Here is a 22,251-nt window from a genome sequence, read left to right on the forward strand (position 1 = left end):
AAAGGATGGAAGGCAGAGAAAACCTTGAACCAGCAATTATGCTTATCACTGTTGTGTTGGATTCTGCTTTGCTCCCTTAGGGCTGCAGCCGACTGTTGGTCACGGTGGATCTGAACCTCACTAATGCTGAGTTTATCCAATTTTACTTCATGTACGGATGCCTGATTACACCCAACAACCGCAACCAAGGTGTTCTCCTGGAATATTCTGTCAACGGAGGCATTACCTGGAACCTGCTAATGGAAATTTTCTATGATCAGTACAGTAAACCTGGGTTTGTATCCTATCTTATCTTTAATAATATCTTTATCTTTAATAATGAGTATGTTGAGCAAAGATGCTTGGTGAGGTCTGACAGCTTCAGTCACGGGGACTGCGGGGCACCTGGACGTACCCACTGGTAGAGATGCTTCTGAGACTGACGTAAAGATAAGGTTTGTGAGCTGGGTAAACAGCTGGTTTGAGTTTTTATTTTAAGAACAACTAGTTTTTGAACGCCAGAATAAGATAAAAATATGCTATCACAATGCCAGGCATGAATAAACCCAGTGCAAAACCCCACGTGAATTAATGAATAAATGGTAATTAATTTAAACAACATTTTGGGAAAATAGAAACAGGAAGGCAATGTGTTTATTTATTTATTCATTCATTTTTATATAGTGTTCATGCCATTTTAGGGAATTGAGGACTTAGAAATAAACACAAGAAAATGTAAATATCCTTAAGAAGCCTAGAGTCTATTTTTTAATTGCTTCTCTGAAAACCCTCACAGTGGATTTAATAAACATAATGTATGAGTCATTTAAAATTTATATATTCTCAAAGGGCAAAAAGCAATCAATGTGACCAATGAGAAAAGTTTAAAATGTTTCTAAAAGTAAAAGAGCATATTTGTTAAAGTGGAAGGAGGAGAAGAGAGAAGAGGAGAGTGAGAGAGAGAGAGAAAGAAAAAGTTGGAGGAGAGGAGAGAGCAGAGCAGAGGGGACGGGAGGAGAGGGGAAAGGAGTAATGAAAACAGCCCAACCAAGAAACATAGAATAATTAAAAGCACCCAAAAAGGAAGATGAAGCATAGATAATCCCTTGGTGCATGGCAAACCAGGCACAGGCTAAAAATTAGGTAAAATTAAAACAATTGGGATGCCTGGGTGGCTCAGTCAGTTAAGCATCTTTGGCTCGGATCGTGTTCTCAGGGTCCTGAGTTTGAGTCCCGCATCAGGCTCCATATTCAGTGAGGAGTATGCTTCTCCCTCTGCCTCTCCACCTAATTGCTCGCTCGCTCTCTCTCTCTCTCTCTCGCTCTCTTTCTCAAATAAATAAATAAAACCTTTAAAAATAAAAACGATTTAAAAATCTTGTAAATGGTCATTTAAATTAAGTATATCAGTTAAGAAGACGTTCAGTTGTGAATGATAGAAAACCCCAAGCAGGGATCCCTGGGTGGCGCAGCAGTTTGGCACCTGCCTTTGGCCCAGGGCACGATCCTGGAGACCCCGGATCAAATCCCACATTGGGCTCGCGGTGCGTGGAGCCTGCTTCTCCCTCTGCCTATGTCTCTGCCTCTCTCTCTCTCTCTCTCTCTCTCTCTCTCTCTCTCTCTCTGTGTGTGACTATCATAAAATAAATAAAAATTTAAAAAAATAAAGATAACCCCAAGCAATTCAAACAAAAGGTTCTCTCTCTCTCTCTCTCTCTCTCTCTCTCTCTCTCTCTCTTATTATAAATTAGATCCAGAAGAAAATAGCCCAGGGCTGCTACAGTGGCTCCACAAGCATTAGAGACCCAGGTTCCTTCTACCTACCTAATACTTTTGTCACGTTCAGCGCCTGACTAAAAGGGCGACTCTAGGTCTCCCACATTCCTGCCAGCAGGAGAGAGGATGGGCAAAGAAGGTGTGCGCTCTCTCTCTTCTCTCTCTCCTAACGTTGCCCATACTTCCATTCACATTCCAGTAACCAGAACTTCATCACAGAAACACACACACCCAGATGCAAGGGAGTCTGGACATCCCGTCTTTACTCTGGGTGACTGTTCCCCTCGCCAAAAAGATGGGCTCCTATTATGAAGGAAGAAGAGGAAAATAGCAGTTGGGGAAATGCTAGCCACAAACAAACATTTTAAATCCTATGCTTGTATTAAAGTTGTACATCAATAAAGGAATCCACAGAGAAGCTAAGAAGAACACAGTGTTACAATAGTGCAAAAAAAGTGCTCATCTCTTAATAGGAGATCAAAGATATACCAAGTAAACCATTTCCTCAGTCTTTATGGGGGAAGTTATAAAGACTCTCCGGTATGAGTTCCTGAACACTTAGCATACTATACAGAGAGAAGGAAGCTAGGATAGAAGTCTGATCTACTTCAGTTCTCTGAAGGAGAAACAAATTGACCAAAGTAGGAACAGCAGTCATAATTTATTTAAACTTCCAACAGCCTTAGATAAATTTCCACTCCAAAGGTTTGTAAAATGTGGTCAAGGATTTATCAGAGAAAGGAAACTAACTTAGGAAAGAAAAAAAAATAAAGATCCTTGCTCTGGGTAAAGAAGTATGATTGGATGTCCCTCTAGGAGCAGATAGATTTCTGATATTACTCAATACACTTTAAAATGTTAAACATGCCAAATCAATACAGATAAGTTATAGAAAGATCTTACAAAAAGAGGGCAAGGAGAGATGTAGATGAGCTTTGAAATTGAAATGCATGAGGAAATAAACCTTGGAAAACATGATTTGCCAAAGCATTGTTGGTTTCCAAAGTGCTAGTACCTATCGAGGTAAGGTTCTAGGATTCACAGTATAACTTTCCTTGTATACCCTTTGGTACACAGATTGCATCTTGGTCTTAGGGTACACAAAATGATGGACATAGACTAAAAAAAGTATCTAAAATTCAAGTACTGAAAATCCAACCAAAAGCACCCTATCATCCATCCATTTGAATCGATCTTGATTGGTAGATAAAGACAAAGTCAATGTCAAACCACAGACAACTGATAAAGTAATTACAAAAAACCGGGTAGCTAAGAGCCCAAATGTCCTGCTACAATCCAGTGTCCAAATTCTAAGCGATTTGCTGATACTCATGGGAATAGAATGAAATTGAGGTACCAGGGGAAGGGAAGAGATGAAACCAACCTTGTCTCTGTAGGAGACAGAAAGAAAAGTCAGTCTCGGCTTTTATGTCTGCCACAGCGCGTATCTCTAGGCCTACAGATCCAGAGATGCACCTGGGCAAACAGAAAATTGTAAAGTCCCTTTAAGGCCTGCCCAGGGCCAGTTAGTATAAGTAAGTAGTTCCAGAATTCTTGAATTTGTTCATATTCCCTTCCCCCAATTTAGGGGCTCCTGGGCCTTCATAAACTCTAGCCAGTTTATTATGGCTTTTAAAAATTAAATTTTAAACCAATTTTTAATTAAATTTTAAAAATTTTTAGCTGTCTCTCCTGTCCTCCCCCACCCATCATGTGACTTGTAACATCTTACTTCTTGTTGTAAATCTTTTACTCACATGAGACATTTGACACGATTTCCTCCTCTCCCCCCACCATCATTTTCTTATAGATTCGTAAATATCCTTCTCCCTCCTGATGCAAAAGAGATTGCTACTCGCTTCCGCTGGTGGCAGCCAAGGCATGACGGCCTGGATCAGAACGATTGGGCCATCGACAATGTCCTCATCTCGGGCTCTGCCGACCAGAGGACCGTCATGCTGGACACCTTCAGCAGCGCCCCTGTGCCCCAGCATGAGCGCTCCCCCGCAGACGCTGGGCCTGTCGGGAGAATTGCCTTTGACATGTTTATGGAGGATAAGACGTCAGGTACATTTTTCACTAATGTGAAATAAAAACCCAGCAGAAATGTAGTTTAGATTTCAGTCTTTTCAGGGGCCCCTGGTGGCTCATTGGTTGAGCATCTGCTTTTGGCTCAGGTCATGATCCTGGGGTCCTGGGATCGAGTCCCCCATCGGGCTCCTCCTCTCTCTGTGTGTCTTTCATGAATAAACAAAAATCTTTAAGAAAAAAGTTGTAGGTCTTTTCTAAAGAGGAGAATGTGGAGCTGGAGCCTCTTACAGATTCTCAAATGGCATAGAGACTTTGAAAATGGCTTTCACCCTTTCGTTTCTCTCAAACTTCTGGTTAACATTGTAACTAAATCTTTTCTTTCATTCAAGCAGCAAGAATGTTTTAATAAATAGCATTCTATAATAATACCTTTTTTGTTGTTAGAAACTATTCATTTCTAAAAAAAAAAAGAAAAAGAAATTATTCATTTCTATGTTTCCTATTTTCTCCTTTGGGTAGAAAGCCAGCATTTCCTGGTCATTTGTTTTAATATCCAAATACAAGTGTCTTGTTTTGCTACATGTCACATGCCTTTGTGATGGCATTTCATGTTTTAGAGAGTATCCAAAGGTCCTGCTTGTTACTCTTCATTCTTTCTAAAAGTAGAGCAGTGACCCTGGTGAACCAGAAAAGATCTCTCCATGCTATCCTCATTTTTAATTTTTATTTTAATTTTTCATGCAACTATTCTGATCACCTTTTTTAAAAGCAGTGTCTTATGTCAAGTTTGTGGCTTTGTCATGCCACATCCCTGGTTATACTACATAAAACAGTATTCCCAGGCAAAGTAGTCATGTTTAATTATATACCTCATACCAGCTGTTTCAGTGTTATCTGAAATAATTATCTGAAAATCATTTTCTGAAGGTTATTAAGAAGATTTACTTACACAGATCTGGTTCATGACTTTGCTAAATTATTAATTTATTTTTCCCTGTGTGTAACGATTTATCTAAGTGAGTTTATGGTCAGAGAATAATGGAAGCACTGCTTCTGGATGAATAAAAGCAAATACAGATTATTTTTTTTCAAGTACCTAAAATACCAATTTTTACTTTAGGCTTGATTGGTGATGTACAGTTGAAGAATTATAAAACTGGTTTTCTAGAAACCATAATAACTACTTACAGAAATAGATATTTCTGATATTCTGATATTTCAGAAGAGAATGATGAGGTAGTTGATTAGCATAAACCTGCTTTCATCAGCATTGCAGAGTTCTAGCATAAAATATGTGCCCCAGAATAAACTGGCGTGGAGTATTCTTAATGGAATTCAAATTTCTATATACTTTGACTCTTGGGTACTAGATGCAGGATTAAATGTAGCTCCAAAGCCCATGAATCAGGAAGGGATTGGAATTAAAATTAACATGTAATGGTATTGTGGTTGCCATCTGAATCCAGACGTAAACTGCTTGTTCTGTTATATGTGTTAATGATGATGATGTGCCAAAGGACACAACACAAGTGAAGGCTGAGTTTCAATTGCATTGTTTGGTTTCTCCTCTGACTCCCCTGAGGCCATCCACCCCTGTGATTCTCACAGTGGCCCCAAGCCTCTCTTTACCCATTCATTGCCAATTAAATGCTGGAGCTAACCAGGAAACTTCCATAGAAAAGTTGGGCCTATAAAATCAAAATATATCATGAATTAGATGCAACTTACAGATATGTTCCATTCCTAAACTTTCTGGAATAAAATCATAATGTTAAAAACACCTCTTTCAGAAAAGAAAGGACATCGTGGGCAACATGTGCGTATGTACATGCATGCACTCAAATGTGCGTGATTAAGAAATAGGAGAGACAATAGGAACTACTCTTTGCTGATCAAGTCACAGTCTTGCTGCCTAAGTTTTCCTTAGACTCTCACAAGCTTGTTTTTAGTCACTTCATTGAGGTAAAATTGACATACAAAAAGCTATTGACTGTAATGTATACAACTTGATAAGTTTGGAGAGGAGTATACACCCGTGAAACCATCACCACGATCAAGGTCATTAATTTATCATTCTCCTCCTAAAGTTTCCTTGCATGGCCACCACCACCACCACCACCACCACCACCACCACCACCTTTTTTTTTAACCTTCTTAGCAAATTTTTAATACAGTACAGTATTGGTAACTATAGGTCCTCTGTCACACAGTAGACCTCTGTAATTATTTGCCTTGTATTCCTGAAACTTCATGCCCTTTGACTGACATCTCTTCATGTCTCCCTTTCTCCAGCCCCTAGTAACTGCTATTCTACTCTTTGGTTCTATGAGTTTCACTATTACAATTTTTTTTTAATTACCCAGATGACACCACCAGAATTTGAGTAAAAGTAGCTAAGTCACTTTCCTATTGTATTACTAAAAATCCCTATCCTCTTTAAATCCTGCCTAAAACCTTAAATATCTATCAGAAAAGAATTGGTATGGGGGGGGGGCATCCCTGGGTGGTGTAGCGGTTTGGCGCCTGCCTTTGGCCCAGGGCATGATCCTGGAGACCCGGGATCGAATCCCACGTCGGGCCCCCGGTGCATGGAGCCTGCTTCTCCCTCTGCCTGTGTCTCTGCCTCTCTCTCTCTCTCTCTCTCTCTCTCTCTGTGTGTGACTATCATAAATAAATAAAAATTAAAAAAAAAAAAGAATTGGTATAGGGGCACTTCTCTGGCTCAGTTGGAAAAGTATGTGAATCTTGATCTTGGAGTCATAAGTTTGAGTCCCATGTTAGGTACAGAGATTACTAAAACTAAACAAATAATTTTTTAAAAAATTGATCTACATGTTTCTTTGTTTTTCATTTATAACACATACAATACACTTTTTTCTAAATGTAAACTTCCCAATATTGAATAGTAGGTATATCTCAACGTCCTAGTATCCATATTCCTAAAATAATGTGTTTTGCCTGTGGATTATGTGTAATGTAAGAGAGATTTTAACTGAAAATAATAAGAGATCTTGCTTAAAGTGAAAATTTGCTTCAAGTAACTTTGCCATAATTTTTGTTTGCTTAAGTGAATGAGCATTGGCTATTCCATGATGATTGCACAGTAGAAAGATTCTGTGACTCCCCTGATGGTGTCATGATTTGTGGTAGCCATGATGGAAGAGAAGTATATGCAGTGACCCATGACCTGACTCCCACTGAAGGCTGGATCATGCAATTCAAGGTGAAATGTTATGATCTTGATTACATAAATAACTATACATTAGAAATATAAAAATTTTAAAAATTGTAAAGACAAAGATCATACAACATTCCATTGACTTAATATATACTTTGAAAAATGAAATGTTTAGGTAACGGACATCTTAATGATTAGAAGTGATTAAAATGATTTTACTTCTGAACGATGCCAAGGTAAAACTTTCATAAGAGTAAATTTGTTTCTGCTCAGGATTAAATAGCAAAATGTAAGATACTAATCATCATATAAATCTAAATCGTTATATGATTTAGCCAATTTCTTCATTTTAGAGAAAATTAAAGCTATTATGGTTATAACTACTTTTTTTTTTTTTACAAGAGCATTTTAATGTTTCTGGAGAAAGAAAATTCTAGAAAACGAAGGCATGATTAGCCTTAATGCCAACATCAATTTTGACCAAGATTTTATGTCAACCAATTTTATGTCAACTATTTTATCGTCTGCCTCACTCCCACCATATTAACAATAAATGTTGCACTATGCCTATCTACATCAACAAAGGGTGCTTTGCCTTATTAAAAATACCTTCTTTTATCACTTCATTGCATCTTACTTGTATTTCAAAGTGATTTATGGAGAGTCATAAATTGTACAACAAAATAGTAAACTTGGAAAAGCTATTAGCAATCCTTCTTGGTCGAGCATTCTGCCAAATAGAGTGCCAGGCCATTAGCACAACAAACAACAATTTGTAAGAGTGGGCCCAGGCCTTCCAAGGCAGTCGGCCAGCCATGGCAGCAGTACAGGTTTCTTCTTCTCTCCAAACTCCCTGCACAATATATTTGGCACTTTCTGTAATTTGTCACCTTGGGCAACCACGTCAACTCCCCTGTCCATCAGCAGGACAAATAATGAACCTGAAAATACGGGATGGATGTGGTACAGCATCTATCAGCTGATCAGCAACTTTCTTGTTGCCAAGTCCTTGCAGCAGAAACGTGTAATATGGTTTTAGTGCTTTAACAATCTTTCTTTTCTGTTTATTTAGATCTCTGTTGGATGTAAAGTATCTGAAAAAGTTGCCCAGAATCAAATTCATGTGCAGTATTCTACTGACTTTGGTGTGAGCTGGAATTATCTGGTCCCCCAGTGCTTACCTGCAGACCCAAAATGTTCTGGAAGTGTTTCTCAGCCATCTGTATTCTTTCCAACCAAAGGGTGGAAAAGGATCACCTACCCACTCCCTGAAAGCTTAGTGGGGAAGTAAGTAAAAAGTTAAAATAAATCCTGGTTTCAAGCATCCAGAAGTTCACCAGGGACATTTGTCGAGCCTGAAGTTATGTGTGATTATGGGTAAAATGCTCTCTTCCCCACCCCACCCCCCACCTCTAAAGGTTCTCTGATTGATGACTTCCAAGATGAGCTAACATGAGGAGCCCTCAAGTTTTAATCCTTAGACTTGGGCCTTAGCAGGCCCTTCCATTTCCCATGCTTTAGTCTCTGAACGTGGGGACAGAGCAATAGAGATGGTCTTAGAGCCACACGAAAAGTTGTTACCATATGGACCTTGTAGACTGTGGTCCACCATGCATCACATGCTTTCCATATTACTGCCTTGTCAATCCGTAGATGGTGCCAGGAGCAAATACTAACTGGTCATGCTCTTTGTACAAATCCTAATTCTTCATGTTTTCTGTGTAAGTGTGGTTTGTAAATTTCATTTTTCTCTTACCAAAGCGTTACATTCCGCACCTGCAGTGAAAAGTAATTAGCCTGGAGCAGTGGTGAGCCAAGATGATTAAACTGCTCCCTGAGAAGTCTGTAGATAAGTTAATTTAAAGCAATTTCAAAAGATTTCCCTTTAACTGTAAAATTAGGAGAAAAGACACACTGAAGAAAATGACAGGCATACCTCCACCATAGAGACTGCCTAAATGCAAACCTTCTTATGAAACAGAATTATGGTACATGACTAGAACATATAGAGGCTTTAAATAAGGTGCTCACACTCGGCTTTTCCAGTGTGCCGTAAATAGCATTTACTACGTGATCACTCACTATTTCCTGGAATGAATCTAAAGGGCTTAGTCAATTAACGTGCTAGGAAATAAGATCAGGATACGCTGTAGGTAACAGAAAACCCAATTTCAAATGGACTCAATTAAAAATGAAATGTATTATATCTATAAGAAAAAAAATCCAAAGATTAGTGGACTCTAGGATTGGTTGATTTCACAAGCTCAAAAATGTCTTCCAAGACATTGTTACTTCTTTCTCTTTTAGTCTGATTCTTACTGCATTGTCCACACATCAGTGTCACATTCAGCCCTCATGAACGTAGATGGCTTCCAGAAGACTGGAGCAGAATGCATCTTTCTCTTGGAAGAGAAAGAGAGCTGCTTTTCTTTCAGAGTCAGAGCAACTACCTCCTTGCATCCCATCGGTATAAATTAGCTCAAGAATGCCCATCCCTGGGACACCTGGGTGGCTCAGATTGTTAAGTGTCTGCCTTTGGTTCAGGTCATGATCTAGGGGACCTGGGAATCAAGCCCCACGTCAGGTTCCTAGCTCACTGGAGAGTCTACTTCTCCTTCCTCTTCCTCTCCCCCTGCTCATGCTCTCTCTCTCTCTCTCTCTCTGTCTCTCTCTCTCTCCCTGTCTCAAATGGATATATAAAATCTTTTTTAAAAAAAATTTTCAAAAGAATGCCCATCCCTGACTCAACCAATAGCTAGGCGAGTTATATTATTCATATGACTCACCTGGGGTGAAATGGATGCTGGGTAGCCACCACAATGTCATTGCTTCATTTTACCCTTTCCATGCTCTCTCTCTTTTTTTTAATAATGAGATATAACTTACATTCAGGAAGATGCACACATCTTAATTAAGTGTGAGTTCTTATCATTGTGTAACCCATTTAAGCACCACGTGAAACAAGATACAGAACATTTACATCACCCCAGAAAGTTTCTTCATGAACTTTGAACTCTTTATACCAAAACAGCACAGCATATTTTTATATAAGGCTAATTATGAGGTTTGTATTTTCCCCTGAAGACAGAGAAGAGCAATGATGAAATCAAAATCTCGGTGAAATTGCCCTTTAAAAAACTCTTTCAAAATTGTTTTCTAATTAGCAGAGTTCTGAGAATATTGATTATCTCTGGGGATTCAGAGTTGCTGTTTCCCAGTCACCTGAGAGCTGTGCTGACAAGTCTCTGTCAAAGGATTTGCTCACCTTCTGTGCAATTTCAGAAATGCAGTTAATGGGTCTAAATGTGACACAGCCATTGGACTTCAGTTCATAAGCAGCTCCATTTATGATAATTACAGATTTGTGTTTTGAAATGTTCCTTTTGGGACACCTGGGTGGCTCAGTGGTTGAGCGTCTGCCTTCGGCTCAGGTTGTAATCCTGGGGTCCTGTAATCGAGTCCCCGCATCCGGCTCCCCATAGGGAGCCTCATTCTCCCTCTGCCCGTGTCTCTGCCTCTCTCTCTCTTTGTCTCTCATGAATAAATAAATAAAATCTAAAAAAGAAAAGAAAATGTTCCTATTGCTTGAAATAGAGATTCCACTGAATTTTCATTTTGTTTTACAAATTTGTTCACATATCATAAAATTTAAATGAAACTGGCTTTAAACTTCCATTACTAGGAATAGATAATTATGGTCAGAAGATATTTTTTATTTATCCATTGCATCCTGCCAGAGTGTCTTAAATGTTTTTTTTTTTCCCTTGAGTACTGAATGTACACATAGGAAAATGGACCTGAATAAAGTTAACTTTTGTTCTCACTCCTTTGCTTTTTTGTTGTCAACAGTCCAGTAAGATTAAGGTTCTATCAGAAGTACTCAGATGTGCAGTGGGCAATCGATAATTTCTACCTGGGCCCTGGATGCGTGGACAACTGTAGGGGCCATGGAGATTGCTTAAAGGAACAGTGCATCTGTGATCCGGGATACTCTGGGCCTAACTGCTACTTGACTCACACTCTGAAGGTAATGTTAAAGCCCCGAAGGAAGCATTTACTCACACTACTACTTTATCACAGCACTCTTTGGGGGCCCCAGTAAATAAATCCTTTGGATTGGCAAAAGAATATGTCTTAGGTTTCGTAGATACAAAAATATTTGGATCAAGTCTGGTATAATTTACTCAGTTTAAAAATAAACCAGGGGCACCTGTGTGGCTCAGTAAGTTAAGCATCTGACTTTGGCTTAGGTCATGATCTCAGGGTCCTGGGATCAAGCCCTGCGTCTGGCTCATTACTCAGTGAGGAGTCTGTTTCTCCTTCTCCCTCTCCCTCTGCCCCTCCCCTAGGCTCATACTCTCTCTCAAATAAATAAAGAAAATCTTTGTTAAAAATAATAATAATAAATAATAAAATAAGCCAGACTGTATTGATTAAAGAACATATATACTCTGCTTTTTAAAAACAGACTCTGAATTTGAAATCAATATTAAGTCCTCTTTACTTCACTTTTTCAGTAGATGTACTTTTGAAGGAAGATGCTGATGTTATGAAGCAAATAACCTAGATTCATTATCACAAAGAAACAAGCTTTCAAAAATGACTAAACAGTTCCTGAACTTTTTATTGAATTATAATTGGCATACAGTGTTATTTTAGTTCAGGTATGCAACATAGTGATTGGACACTTCTATACATTACTCAGTGCTCACCACGATAAGTGTAGTTTCCATTATGTCACCATATAACATTATCACCATATTATCATTACCAGAATTTCTGCTCAGAAAATTCAGTGTTCTGAGGTGCTGACTGCTACATTGTGGTTGTGTGTTAAGAATATAGAGCTCATTCTTGGAAACTTTAGCTGTTACATCATTATTTAATGTGCAAAGTAAATACACTTGCCCAACACATTTGCCATATATGCATTCTATTTCTGTGAACAAATATAGTGCATTCATCACTGTAATAACAGAAAAATGACTAAGCTACAAAAAGCACAAATGGCTGAAATCAAACATTTAAGTGGCAAACTATAAACAAAATCTGTTCTGTCATTTTTTTATATAGTACACTGACAACTTTGGAGTTAATAAATTTTAAAAAATAACATTGGAACAATAACACTTGTGTCTGAAGCTGTTGGTCTATTTGTTATCAAATGAGATTATAACATGAGAAACTGAGCCATAGATAATGAATTAACTTTAAAAAAAAACCTCTAGGGGATTCCTGGGTGGCTCAGCAGTTTGGCGCCTGCCTTTGGCCCAGGGTGTGATCCTGGAGTCCCGAGATCGAGTCCATGTTGGGTTCCCGGCATGGAGCCTGCTTCTCCCTCTGCCTGTGCCTCTCTCTCTCTCTCTCTATGTCTATCATGAATAATTAAATAAAATCTTTTTAAAAAAACACACGCACACCTCTAGTTTCTTTCATTAGCATTCAAATTTCATTAGTATTCCTCAGTTGGATAAGAAATTATATAAAGGTATATTATGAACTCTGATTACGCCTTTCCAATGAGATTTTACATGGTTAATAGTGCATGTCTTCTGACTCTTATGTTTCTTACGTGTAAATCTCCATTTTTAAAATTGCATTTATTTGCTGAGGTGCCTGGGTGGCTCAGTTGGTTAAGCATCCGACTCTTGATCACAGTTTAGGTCTTGATCTCAGGGGCATGAGTTCAAGCCGTGTTGGGCTCCAGGCTGAGCATGGAGCCTACTCTAAAAAAATATTGCATTTATTTGCTAAAATCAGTGAGGTAAGGTAAGATTGACACGTGACTACATGTGCTTGACTATAGAGATGATTATGTTCTGTGTTTGAAGAGGGTCCATTTAAACCATTTTAACTACACAGTAAGATACCAACTAGACACTTCATCTAAAAAAATGAAAAAGTACAGGTTTTCTGTATATGGTTACTGCAATTTGCAACTGTAACAAGTTGTTTTCATGATATATGATTTCTACCATTTAAAAAACAAAAAACAAAAGAATCATGCCTCAACACAGTGCAAAACTATTATGGACAAAATAATGTATTATGGACAAAATTAATAGAAAAATCAAAATGTTTACTATAATGCGAGGGGATGAAATAATTTTGCATAAAATGTAGCCATAATGAAGCCTAGAATTTTATTTATCTCCCTCTTTGGAAAATAGACTATTCCTGTTTGTTGGTCATTCTTAGTTAGAAGGATAAACTAGAGACCCAGGGAAAATGTTCTATATTTTGAATACTTAGTGTCCGGAATCTTCATCCTGATAAACATGTAAAAACTGACTTCCAAGGTTGATTTTCCTCTGAATTCATACAAAAAGCTTTGCTTTCAAATGTCCCTGCCTGACCATACAGACATTCCAAGTTCACACTGTCCTAGAAGCTAAAGGGTCCTGGTTGCTTAAAGTAGTCTCCAGAGTGAGGGGCACACACTCCTGGGGAAAAACAAAACAATCCACTGAAAAATATTAGGGAAAAAAGTGCTAGAACATCTGTTTTATTCTATCTTATTCATTTAAATTTTCATTTTTTGTGTATGTTTCATATCATAATTGTACTTTTATACACAATATAAATAAATATACATATTTAGAGCAGAATATATGCTTAAGTAGCTTCACAAATAGGAGTGTTACAATAGCCAACTTGCAATTGTTTTATTTTGGGGGGGGGGGGTTGCAATTGTTTTATTTTAAAATTTTTTCTAAACTTCAAATTCCAATGATTAAACATTCTTTAATCACTTTAGATGATCTTAATATATGATGGAAAAGAATGTTGTAGAGATGTTTTGTAGAGATACAACATTTGAAATAAGTTGTATTTTTTAAAGACCAAGATGACCTGTGTTGTCTAAACTATTCCGTAATCATTATCTGAAATTGTTATTTTTAACCACGTCCCACTTATTTTTTCCCAGACTTTCCTGAAGGAACGCTTTGATAGTGAAGAAATCAAGCCTGATTTATGGATGTCCTTAGAAGGTGGAAGTACTTGTACTGAGTGTGGGATTCTTGCTGAGGACACTGCACTCTATTTTGGGGGATCCACTGTGAGACAAGCTATTACTCAAGATTTGGATCTCAGAGGGGCAAAGTAAGTCTTTTTTTGTTATTTTTATCACAGCACAGCAAATTGGCACCAAAGTAAGGAACACATTTATGGAAGAAGTTGTTATCCAGGACTTGAGTAGACTATTTGTTCTAATTAACAATTCTGATGGATAATATGTGCTTGTGTTCAGATTCCTACAATACTGGGGGCGCATCGGGAGTGAAAACAATATGACCTCCTGCCATCGGCCCATCTGCCGGAAGGAAGGCGTGCTGTTGGACTACTCTACCGATGGAGGCACGTTTCAGGGGTGAAAGCCACACCTTAGAGCAGATTTCCCGATTTATATCCAATGCTCCTCAGAAAAATGTTTGCAAAGCTTTGCTGACTTTGCAGTGAAAATAGGGAAAGTCACAAAGAAAAAGCTATAGATCTTAAACACATTAAACTTCCATACAGGCAACTTGTGTGTTACACAGAATCTACCCACAAGGGGATAAAAGAAAAATCACATTACAAAATAAGCTCAAAAAAAATATATATATATATAAGCTCCAAACTTGAAAGAAAGAATGAATGAATGAAGAAAAAAATCTGTGTGTTTAACTGAAACTTGACAATAAATGATACAATTAAGAAATAAATTTTATGTGGTTTTCCAAGTAAGATCATTTTTAAAACATTTTAAAGTATTTTTAAAAGCTTTTATGTGAACAAGTATGTAATAACTCTCTAAGAAAACTTTACTGTGAAAGAAGATAGTCTGAATTCATGACCCTTTCAGAGAAGATTTCAATAAAATTCTGTTACATTATTTTGAAGTAGCTAAAACCAGACCAAAAATACCATGAAGTTCTTAGAAAACAGTTTAGCAGGTATCATTTTAATAACTAGCAGAAAAATAGATGAACTTAAAGTATTTTAGGGTATTCAAAAGTATTTCCTTAAGTAATTAAATATCCTACCTACAGTCTTGTCAACTGATAAGAGGGAAACTTCTATCAAATAAAAATTGCGTAGAATTAAAATAGCTAAACTAAAATTTTGAATTACTAGGAGTTCCTGTCCAGAAACATGCAAAACATGGATATATCTTATTATTTACGAAAATAATGCACATACCAATCTAGAACAAAATTTTAAGAGCAGAAAATATATAATTTTTGCTGCAGTGTCTTTATTCTTGGCCAAATATTTCTAACTACCCATCCCCTCATTACTATTAGCCTGGTTTTGAAACAGTGGTGAACACTTATATTAAAGTCAATGAAATCAATTCTCATTTCCTTGTTGAAGATTTCTTTGGGAAGCTTAGGTAGCTGCAGTATACTGTTGCTTTATGGCATTTTTTCCAGATATGTTACTACGTTGGTGTATTTGTTACTATAGGAATTACATGGACTTTGCTTCATGAGATGGACTACCAGAAATATATTTCTGTTAGACATGACTACATACTTCTTCCTGAGGACGCCCTCACCAACACAACTCGACTTCGCTGGTGGCAGCCTTTTGTGATCAGCAATGGACTTGTGGTCTCTGGGGTAGAGCGTGCCCAGTGGGCTCTAGACAACATACTGATTGGAGGAGCAGAAATCAATCCTAGTCAACTGGTCGATACTTTTGATGATGGTAAGAAACAAGACATTCAACTGTCTTTTTTGTGAGCCTTTTGTCTGCTTATGTCTTTAGATGAGTTACTACGTGAAAAGCATTCAGAAGAGTACCTGGCACATATTCACTGCTCAATGAGCATTAGCTATTACTCTACCCAGGGGTTTATAAGTCTTCAAAATTAACTGTTGAAATGTCAGCTGAGAATTTAATAAATTATGTTAAAGATAAGATGTCTATCTCTAAGTATAATTTGAAATTTCAACATCCAAAACAATTTTAGTGTCTTTAGGAATTTCTGCACTGCAGAGATACACATTGCATTGTTTTAAAAGTGTGTCAAAAATACCCACCATTTGCTTCATCGTGGATGGAACTGGAGGGTATTATGCTGAGTGAAATAAGTCAATCGGAGAAGGACAAACATTATATGTTCTCATTCATTTGGGGAATATAAATAATAGTGAAAGGGAATATAAGGGAAGGAAGAAGAAGTGTGTGGGAAATATCAGAAAGGGAGACAGAACATGAGAGACTCCTAACTCTGGGAAACGAACTAGGGGTGGTGGAAGGGGAGGAGGGCGGGGGGTGGGGGTGAATGGGTGACGGGCACTGAGGGGGGCACTTGACGGGATGAGCACTGGGTGTCATTCTGTATGTTGGCAAATTGAACACCAATAAAAAATAAATTTATTATAAAAAAATAAAATAAAATAAAATAAAAGTGTGTCAAAAGTTTTGTAATGGTGCAAGTCAAGCAGACTGGTAATTACACTTTTTTAAAAGTTGGGTATTCATTATGCTAGCTTTAAATAATATTTCCTAAATTTGATTGATCATCTTGGAATTATGTATTATACCAGTTAAATAAAAATCAATTTTAAAGGGTAAGCAAAAAGGCAGAGTGTAGACATCTAAGTAATTCAACAGTAAACCAATCAGTTCAAAAGAATGACATGCCATATTGCTTCCAATTTACCTCAACAGAAGGTACTTCCCATGAAGAAAATTGGAGTTTTTACCCTAATGCAGTGAGGACAGCAGGATTCTGTGGCAATCCATCCTTCCACCTATACTGGCCGAATAAAAAGAAGGACAAGACCCACAATGCTCTCTCCTCCAGAGAACTCATTATACAGCCAGGATATATGATGCAGTTTAAAGTAAGGGGAAGTAGCTCTTCAAAACAGAATATGGTATTACATTTGGGGTTAGAGGGTGGAGAGAATGCTTATTTGAACAACTGTAAGGGTATGATTGATTTCATTCATTAATGACACTTTACCTTATGAATAAAAGAAGTCATCTTTAGGAAAGGCCTGTATCAGACAGGATTATTTGGGCACAGATAAAATCAATTCGTATTTTGGGACATAGCAAGAAATGTAACTCTATTGTATTTCATATATATAATCTTGAGCTCAGTTTCCCAAACCATGGAAATGAAAAGCTAATCTAGGTACCCCTGTCTACTCTGCCTATTTCTCTTTCTTTCCCTCTTTCTCTCTCTCCCCACAGTTTCCGTACCTCTTTCTCTTACTCTACACTGATTTCATATATCAAGCCACTTTGCTTCTTTACCTATCCTTTTCCATCATGTCTTTCAATTTTCTTTTTTGCCTCTGACTTCCAAACACAAACATGTACAGTAGCCCAGTTGGAATTCCTCCAAATCCTCACATTTAAAAGAACTCTCAGATCTTTCACATGCATATTTTATTCATACAGGAGGGTAAAAGGGAAGCCATAGGAGATCATTAATAGTCAGATAATCAGGAGAAAGATAAAGCAATATCACTTGATGTCTTTCTCATGATAAAACACTTTCTTTTAAAAAAAGGGCATTACAGAAATAATATACTTTGTTATTAGATCATTTTAAAGACAAACGTTGGTTGTTTATTTATAAATATTTATTTAAAGGTTTTAAAAAGATGTCCTGCAATGATGGTTAATAGTAAGAATCCTTTCTAGGAGAGATAAAAATGTATTCACAGCTAGGAGGGGAGAAAAATGGGGAGCTGCTGTCTAATGGGTATAGAGCTTCAGTTTTGCAAGATTTAAAAGTTCAGATCTTTTCCAAAAAAAAGGGAGGTGTTAGGGGTATTTACTGTTTGCTCAGCTTTATGTTAAACCTTCCTTCAGAGACTACAGGGTGAGGCAATCTCCCCAAATGCTACCACTCCCTAGGACTGTCCTTAACTTAGTTGCATGAAGGATGCTTAAGATCATATCCGGTGTTACACCACCCCTAATTCCAAGTCACCTCCTTTAAGATTTTTCCCTCTGGCAGGCCCACACTGGGCCACTATCAAAGTCATCATATTTGATTGAGTTGATTGGAGCCTCCTGTCTAGCTGCCTCTGTCAACCCAGAACTGAAGAGATGGACATTTTCTTCTCTAGCCAAGTCATTAAAAAAAAAAAAAAGAACAAAGTTTTTCCCCAAAAATGTAATACTTAAAGTATCACCAAAACTGCATGTTGCAAGTCACCACAGACTTTCTAAATTTCACCCATTTCTTACCTTTCCTTTCTGATCTGTACCACTGAACCCTTGTCTTCGCCCTCTCCAGCTGGTGCTATGCTCTTGCCCCTTGGCTCTGGGTTCTCTGCCAGTTCTCCTCTTACCTCCTTGGAATCTTCTTCTGCCTCCTTTTTAAAGGCCCTTCTTCTCCCTGCAACGCCCTAAATGTCAGCATTTTGCAGTACTTCTCTGCTCTCTTCTCTCTTAGATACTCTCACCATTGGGAATTCCATCCATCCTTTGGCTTCTGGTCTGTCTTTAAGACCAGCTCCCAGATCTGCCTTTCCAATCTTGACTGGCTCACCAACAATTAATTCAATACATTTATCTTTCTGTGTACATTTGTCTGCCTTCATCGTACCAGCATCTCAATTCACCACATCAAACGGTGAACTTCATATCTTCCCTCTCCTTACAAGCTCCTCTTTCTGATGCTCCTGTTTCTATCGATGACACTACCTTTGACCTGTTCATCAGCTTTAAAGGTTGAAGTAGTCTTCGATTTTTCACTTTTCACATCTAATCAGTGACTACAGCCTTTTGATTCTAATTTCCAGTGTGCCTCTCACCCATCCCATCTTCTCTGTTTGCACTAATACCACCTTGCAATCTGGCCCTCATTAAATCAGTAGTCCAGTTACTAGTCTTTCTTTCTGCTCCCACTTGTCTTCAACAATGCAGTCAGACTGATCTTTATAGAGCACAGCTCTGAGCACATCATTCCATTGCTCATAAACCTTTAATGGCTCCCTGTTGCCTATCAAATTAAAGTCAAAAGCCACAGACTACAGTTCATGGTCTACCAAACTCAACTAATCTCTCTCACCTCCTCTCCCAATAGTCTACACATTCTACACCTGGACCAAAACATACCACATGCTCTGCTGTAGACATGCCACAGTGCCTTCCCACATATGTGTCTTTGCTCACACTATTTCTAACTAAGCATGTTTCTCCTATCTCCACCTCTCAGACTCTTCCCATTCTCTAGAGGCAGCTCACATGCACCCTACTTGATGAATTCTTTTTTTTAAGTGGAGTATATTTGACATATAACTTTGTGCAGATTTTTTTGTTGTTGTTTATTTATTCATAGAGACAGAGAGAGAGAGAGGCAGAGACACAGGCAGAGGGAGAAGCACGCCCCCCACAGGAAGCCTGATGTGGGACTCGATCCCAGGTTTCCAGGATCACACCCCAGGCTGCAGGCGGCGCTAAACCACCGCGCCACCGGGGCTGCCCCTTTGTGCAGATTTAAATTGTACAGTGTGTTGATTTGGTACATATGTATTTTGTAATATGATTGCCATTATAGTGATAGCACCTCTATCATGTCACATAATTATCATTTCTTTCTTGGGGTTGGAATATAACATCTTCCGCTTCTGAGGAGTTATTTTCTAATCCATTTAATCAAATACAATCTCTCCTTCTTATGAAGCACCACAGCATTTTAGTTATATCTTTTAAATTTCCATTTCCATTATTGGAATATGCTTCTTATTCTCTGTGAAGCCAGGGTTGTTTTATTCATGAGTGTATGGCCTGAAACTTTTAGCAATAACCTTTCCCAGTATCAGCACTAAAATAGTACATGTTAACTAAGTAGATGATTAGGACTTAAATTTAAATCACCAAAGGTTTACAGCACTTGTGCATTATTAATGACTCAAACATTTAACTGCATATAACATGGAAAGCTTTTATTCATATGGAAATGAAAAAACTCTGAGAATGAGTATTAAATAATTAAAAATTGCTATTTTTAGTTATAAATAGAAATTCAATAGTAGCATCATGAAGTTAGGATATCAATGAAAATGTTTTGAACCAATGACACTTTGAGTTTCTTTGTATTAATTTTCCAAATGTTACTTTCCTTTTGGCCAAATTATCTTCCCCAAATTCATGATTAATATGTTCTTATATTAATTAAGTAAACAGAAATAGTACTTTTTTTGTTTGTTTTACTACTTAGCCATGGGTATCATTCTGTTTGCAGCGAGCTCTGATTGGTATGAAACGTGTTTTGGTTTGGAGAAGCATCTGACTGTCTTACCAAAATGGTCAATTTGGCAGGTAGTAAAACTGGAGAACAATAGCTAAATCCAGAAATACTAAAATTAGATAGGTAGGTAGAGAGACATAAAATTTGGGCCTGGTCATTTCTGTAAAAAAAAACTTTTATTCTTTAAGAAAAATCTTCTCAAAGGTTAAAAGCTTGATTTTTTAACTTTTTTTGTTTTTATTATTGAAATGTTATATTAGTTTCGGGTGTATGACGTAGCAATTCAACACTTATATACATCGCTCGATGCTCACCATGATAAGAATAGTCACTATCTGTCACCTTAACAATGTTATTACAGAATTTTCACCTATTTCCTCCATTCTCCCCTTCTTCCTCCCCTCTGGCAATCAACAGTTCATTCTCTGTATTTATCAGTCTATTTCTGTTTGTTCATTTGTTTTATTTTTTAGATACACAAGTAAGTGAAATCAAATGGTATTTATCTTCCTCTGACTTATTTCACTTAGGATAATACCAGTAGGTCCATCCATGTTGTCACAAATGGCAAAATCTTATTCTTTTTTTATGCCTAAGTGACATTCCATTGTATATATACCCCTTATCTTTATCCATTCATCTATTCATGGACACTTGGGCTACTTCCATATCTTGGCTGTCGTAAATAATGCTGCAATAAACATAGAGGTGCATATATCTTTTTGAGTTAGTGTTTTCCTTTTCTTTGATAAAGACTTAGCAGTGGAATTACTAAATAATTTGGTATTTCTATTTTTAATTTTTTGAGGAACCTCCATACTGTTTTCCACAGTGGCTGCACCAATTTACATTCCCAGCTGTGCACAAGAGTTCCCTTTTCTCCACATCCTTTCCAACACTTGTTATTTCTTATCTTCTTGATACTAGCCATTCTAACTTGTGTGAGGTAATACCTCACTGTGGTTTTGATTTGCATTTCCCTGGTGATTAGTAATATTGAGCATCTTTTTATGTGTCTACTGGCCATCTGTATGTCTTCTTTGGAAACATGTCTGTTCAAGTTCTCTGCCCATTCTTTAATCAGAGTTTGGTTTCGTTTTTATTTTATTATATTTTTTTGGTTTTGATTGCATAAGTTCTTTATATATCTTGAGTATTAATCCCTTATAAGATACATCATTTGCAAATATTTTCTCTCATTCAGTAGGTTGCCTTTTTGCTTTGCTGATGGTTTCCTTCATTGTGCAAAAGCTTTTTATTTTGGTGTAGTCTCAATAATTTATTTTTGTCTTTTCCCTTGCCTGAGGAGACATATCCATAAATATGTTTTTAAGGTTGATGTCCAAGATATTACTTCCCATGTTTTGGGGTTTTTTTTTTTTAAGAATTCAGTATTACATATAGGTCTTTAATCCATTTTGAATTTATTTTTGTATATGGTGTATGAAAGTAGTCCAGTTTCACTCTTTTGCATAGCTGTCCAATTTTCACATCATTTGTTGAAGACACTATCTTTTCCCCATTGTGTATTCTTGCCTCCTTTGTCATAGGTTAGTTGACCATATAAATGTGGTCTTATTTCTTGGCTCTTTGACCTGTTCCACCAATTTATATGTTTATTTTTGTGCCAGTATCATACTGTATTGATTACTACAGCTTTGTAGTATATCTTGAAATCTGAAATTGTGATACCTCCAGCTTTGTGCTTTTTTTCTCAAGAATGCTTTGGCTATTTGGGGTGCTTCATAGTTCCATACATATTTAGGGATTATTTGTTCTAGTTCTGTGAAAAGTGCTATTGGTATTTTGATTGGTATTGTATTGAATCTGTAGATTGTTTTGGGTAGTATGGACATTTTAACAATATTAATTCTTCTAATCCATGAACATGGTATCTTTCCATTTGTTTATGCTGTCTTCAGTTTCATGCATCAATGTCTTACAGTTTTCAGAGTATAGGTTTTTTACCTCCTTGGTTAAATTTACTCCTAGATATTTTGGGGAGATGATTGTGAATGGGATTATTTTCTTCATTTCTGTTTCTGCTACTTTGTTATTAACATAGAGAAATGCAATA

At 37.3% G+C, this 22,251-nt stretch overlaps 1 protein-coding gene across 1 annotated transcript in view; it reads left to right on the plus strand.

Moving 5' to 3' along the window:
- The window catches only part of RELN (reelin), a 481,015-nt gene that overhangs the window by 439,029 nt on the left and 19,735 nt on the right, over window positions 1-22,251 (plus strand). The window contains 9 exon segments of the mRNA XM_038562771.1: window positions 81-274; window positions 3,566-3,822; window positions 6,855-7,009; window positions 8,037-8,251; window positions 10,814-10,991; window positions 13,893-14,068; window positions 14,217-14,323; window positions 15,416-15,658; window positions 16,628-16,803. Coding sequence (XP_038418699.1) covers window positions 81-274; window positions 3,566-3,822; window positions 6,855-7,009; window positions 8,037-8,251; window positions 10,814-10,991; window positions 13,893-14,068; window positions 14,217-14,323; window positions 15,416-15,658; window positions 16,628-16,803 — 1,701 coding nt within the window.

Source organism: Canis lupus, chromosome 18 (assembly GCF_011100685.1).
Source record: "Canis lupus familiaris isolate Mischka breed German Shepherd chromosome 18, alternate assembly UU_Cfam_GSD_1.0, whole genome shotgun sequence".
In the NCBI taxonomy this organism is placed as follows: Eukaryota; Metazoa; Chordata; class Mammalia; order Carnivora; family Canidae; genus Canis; species Canis lupus.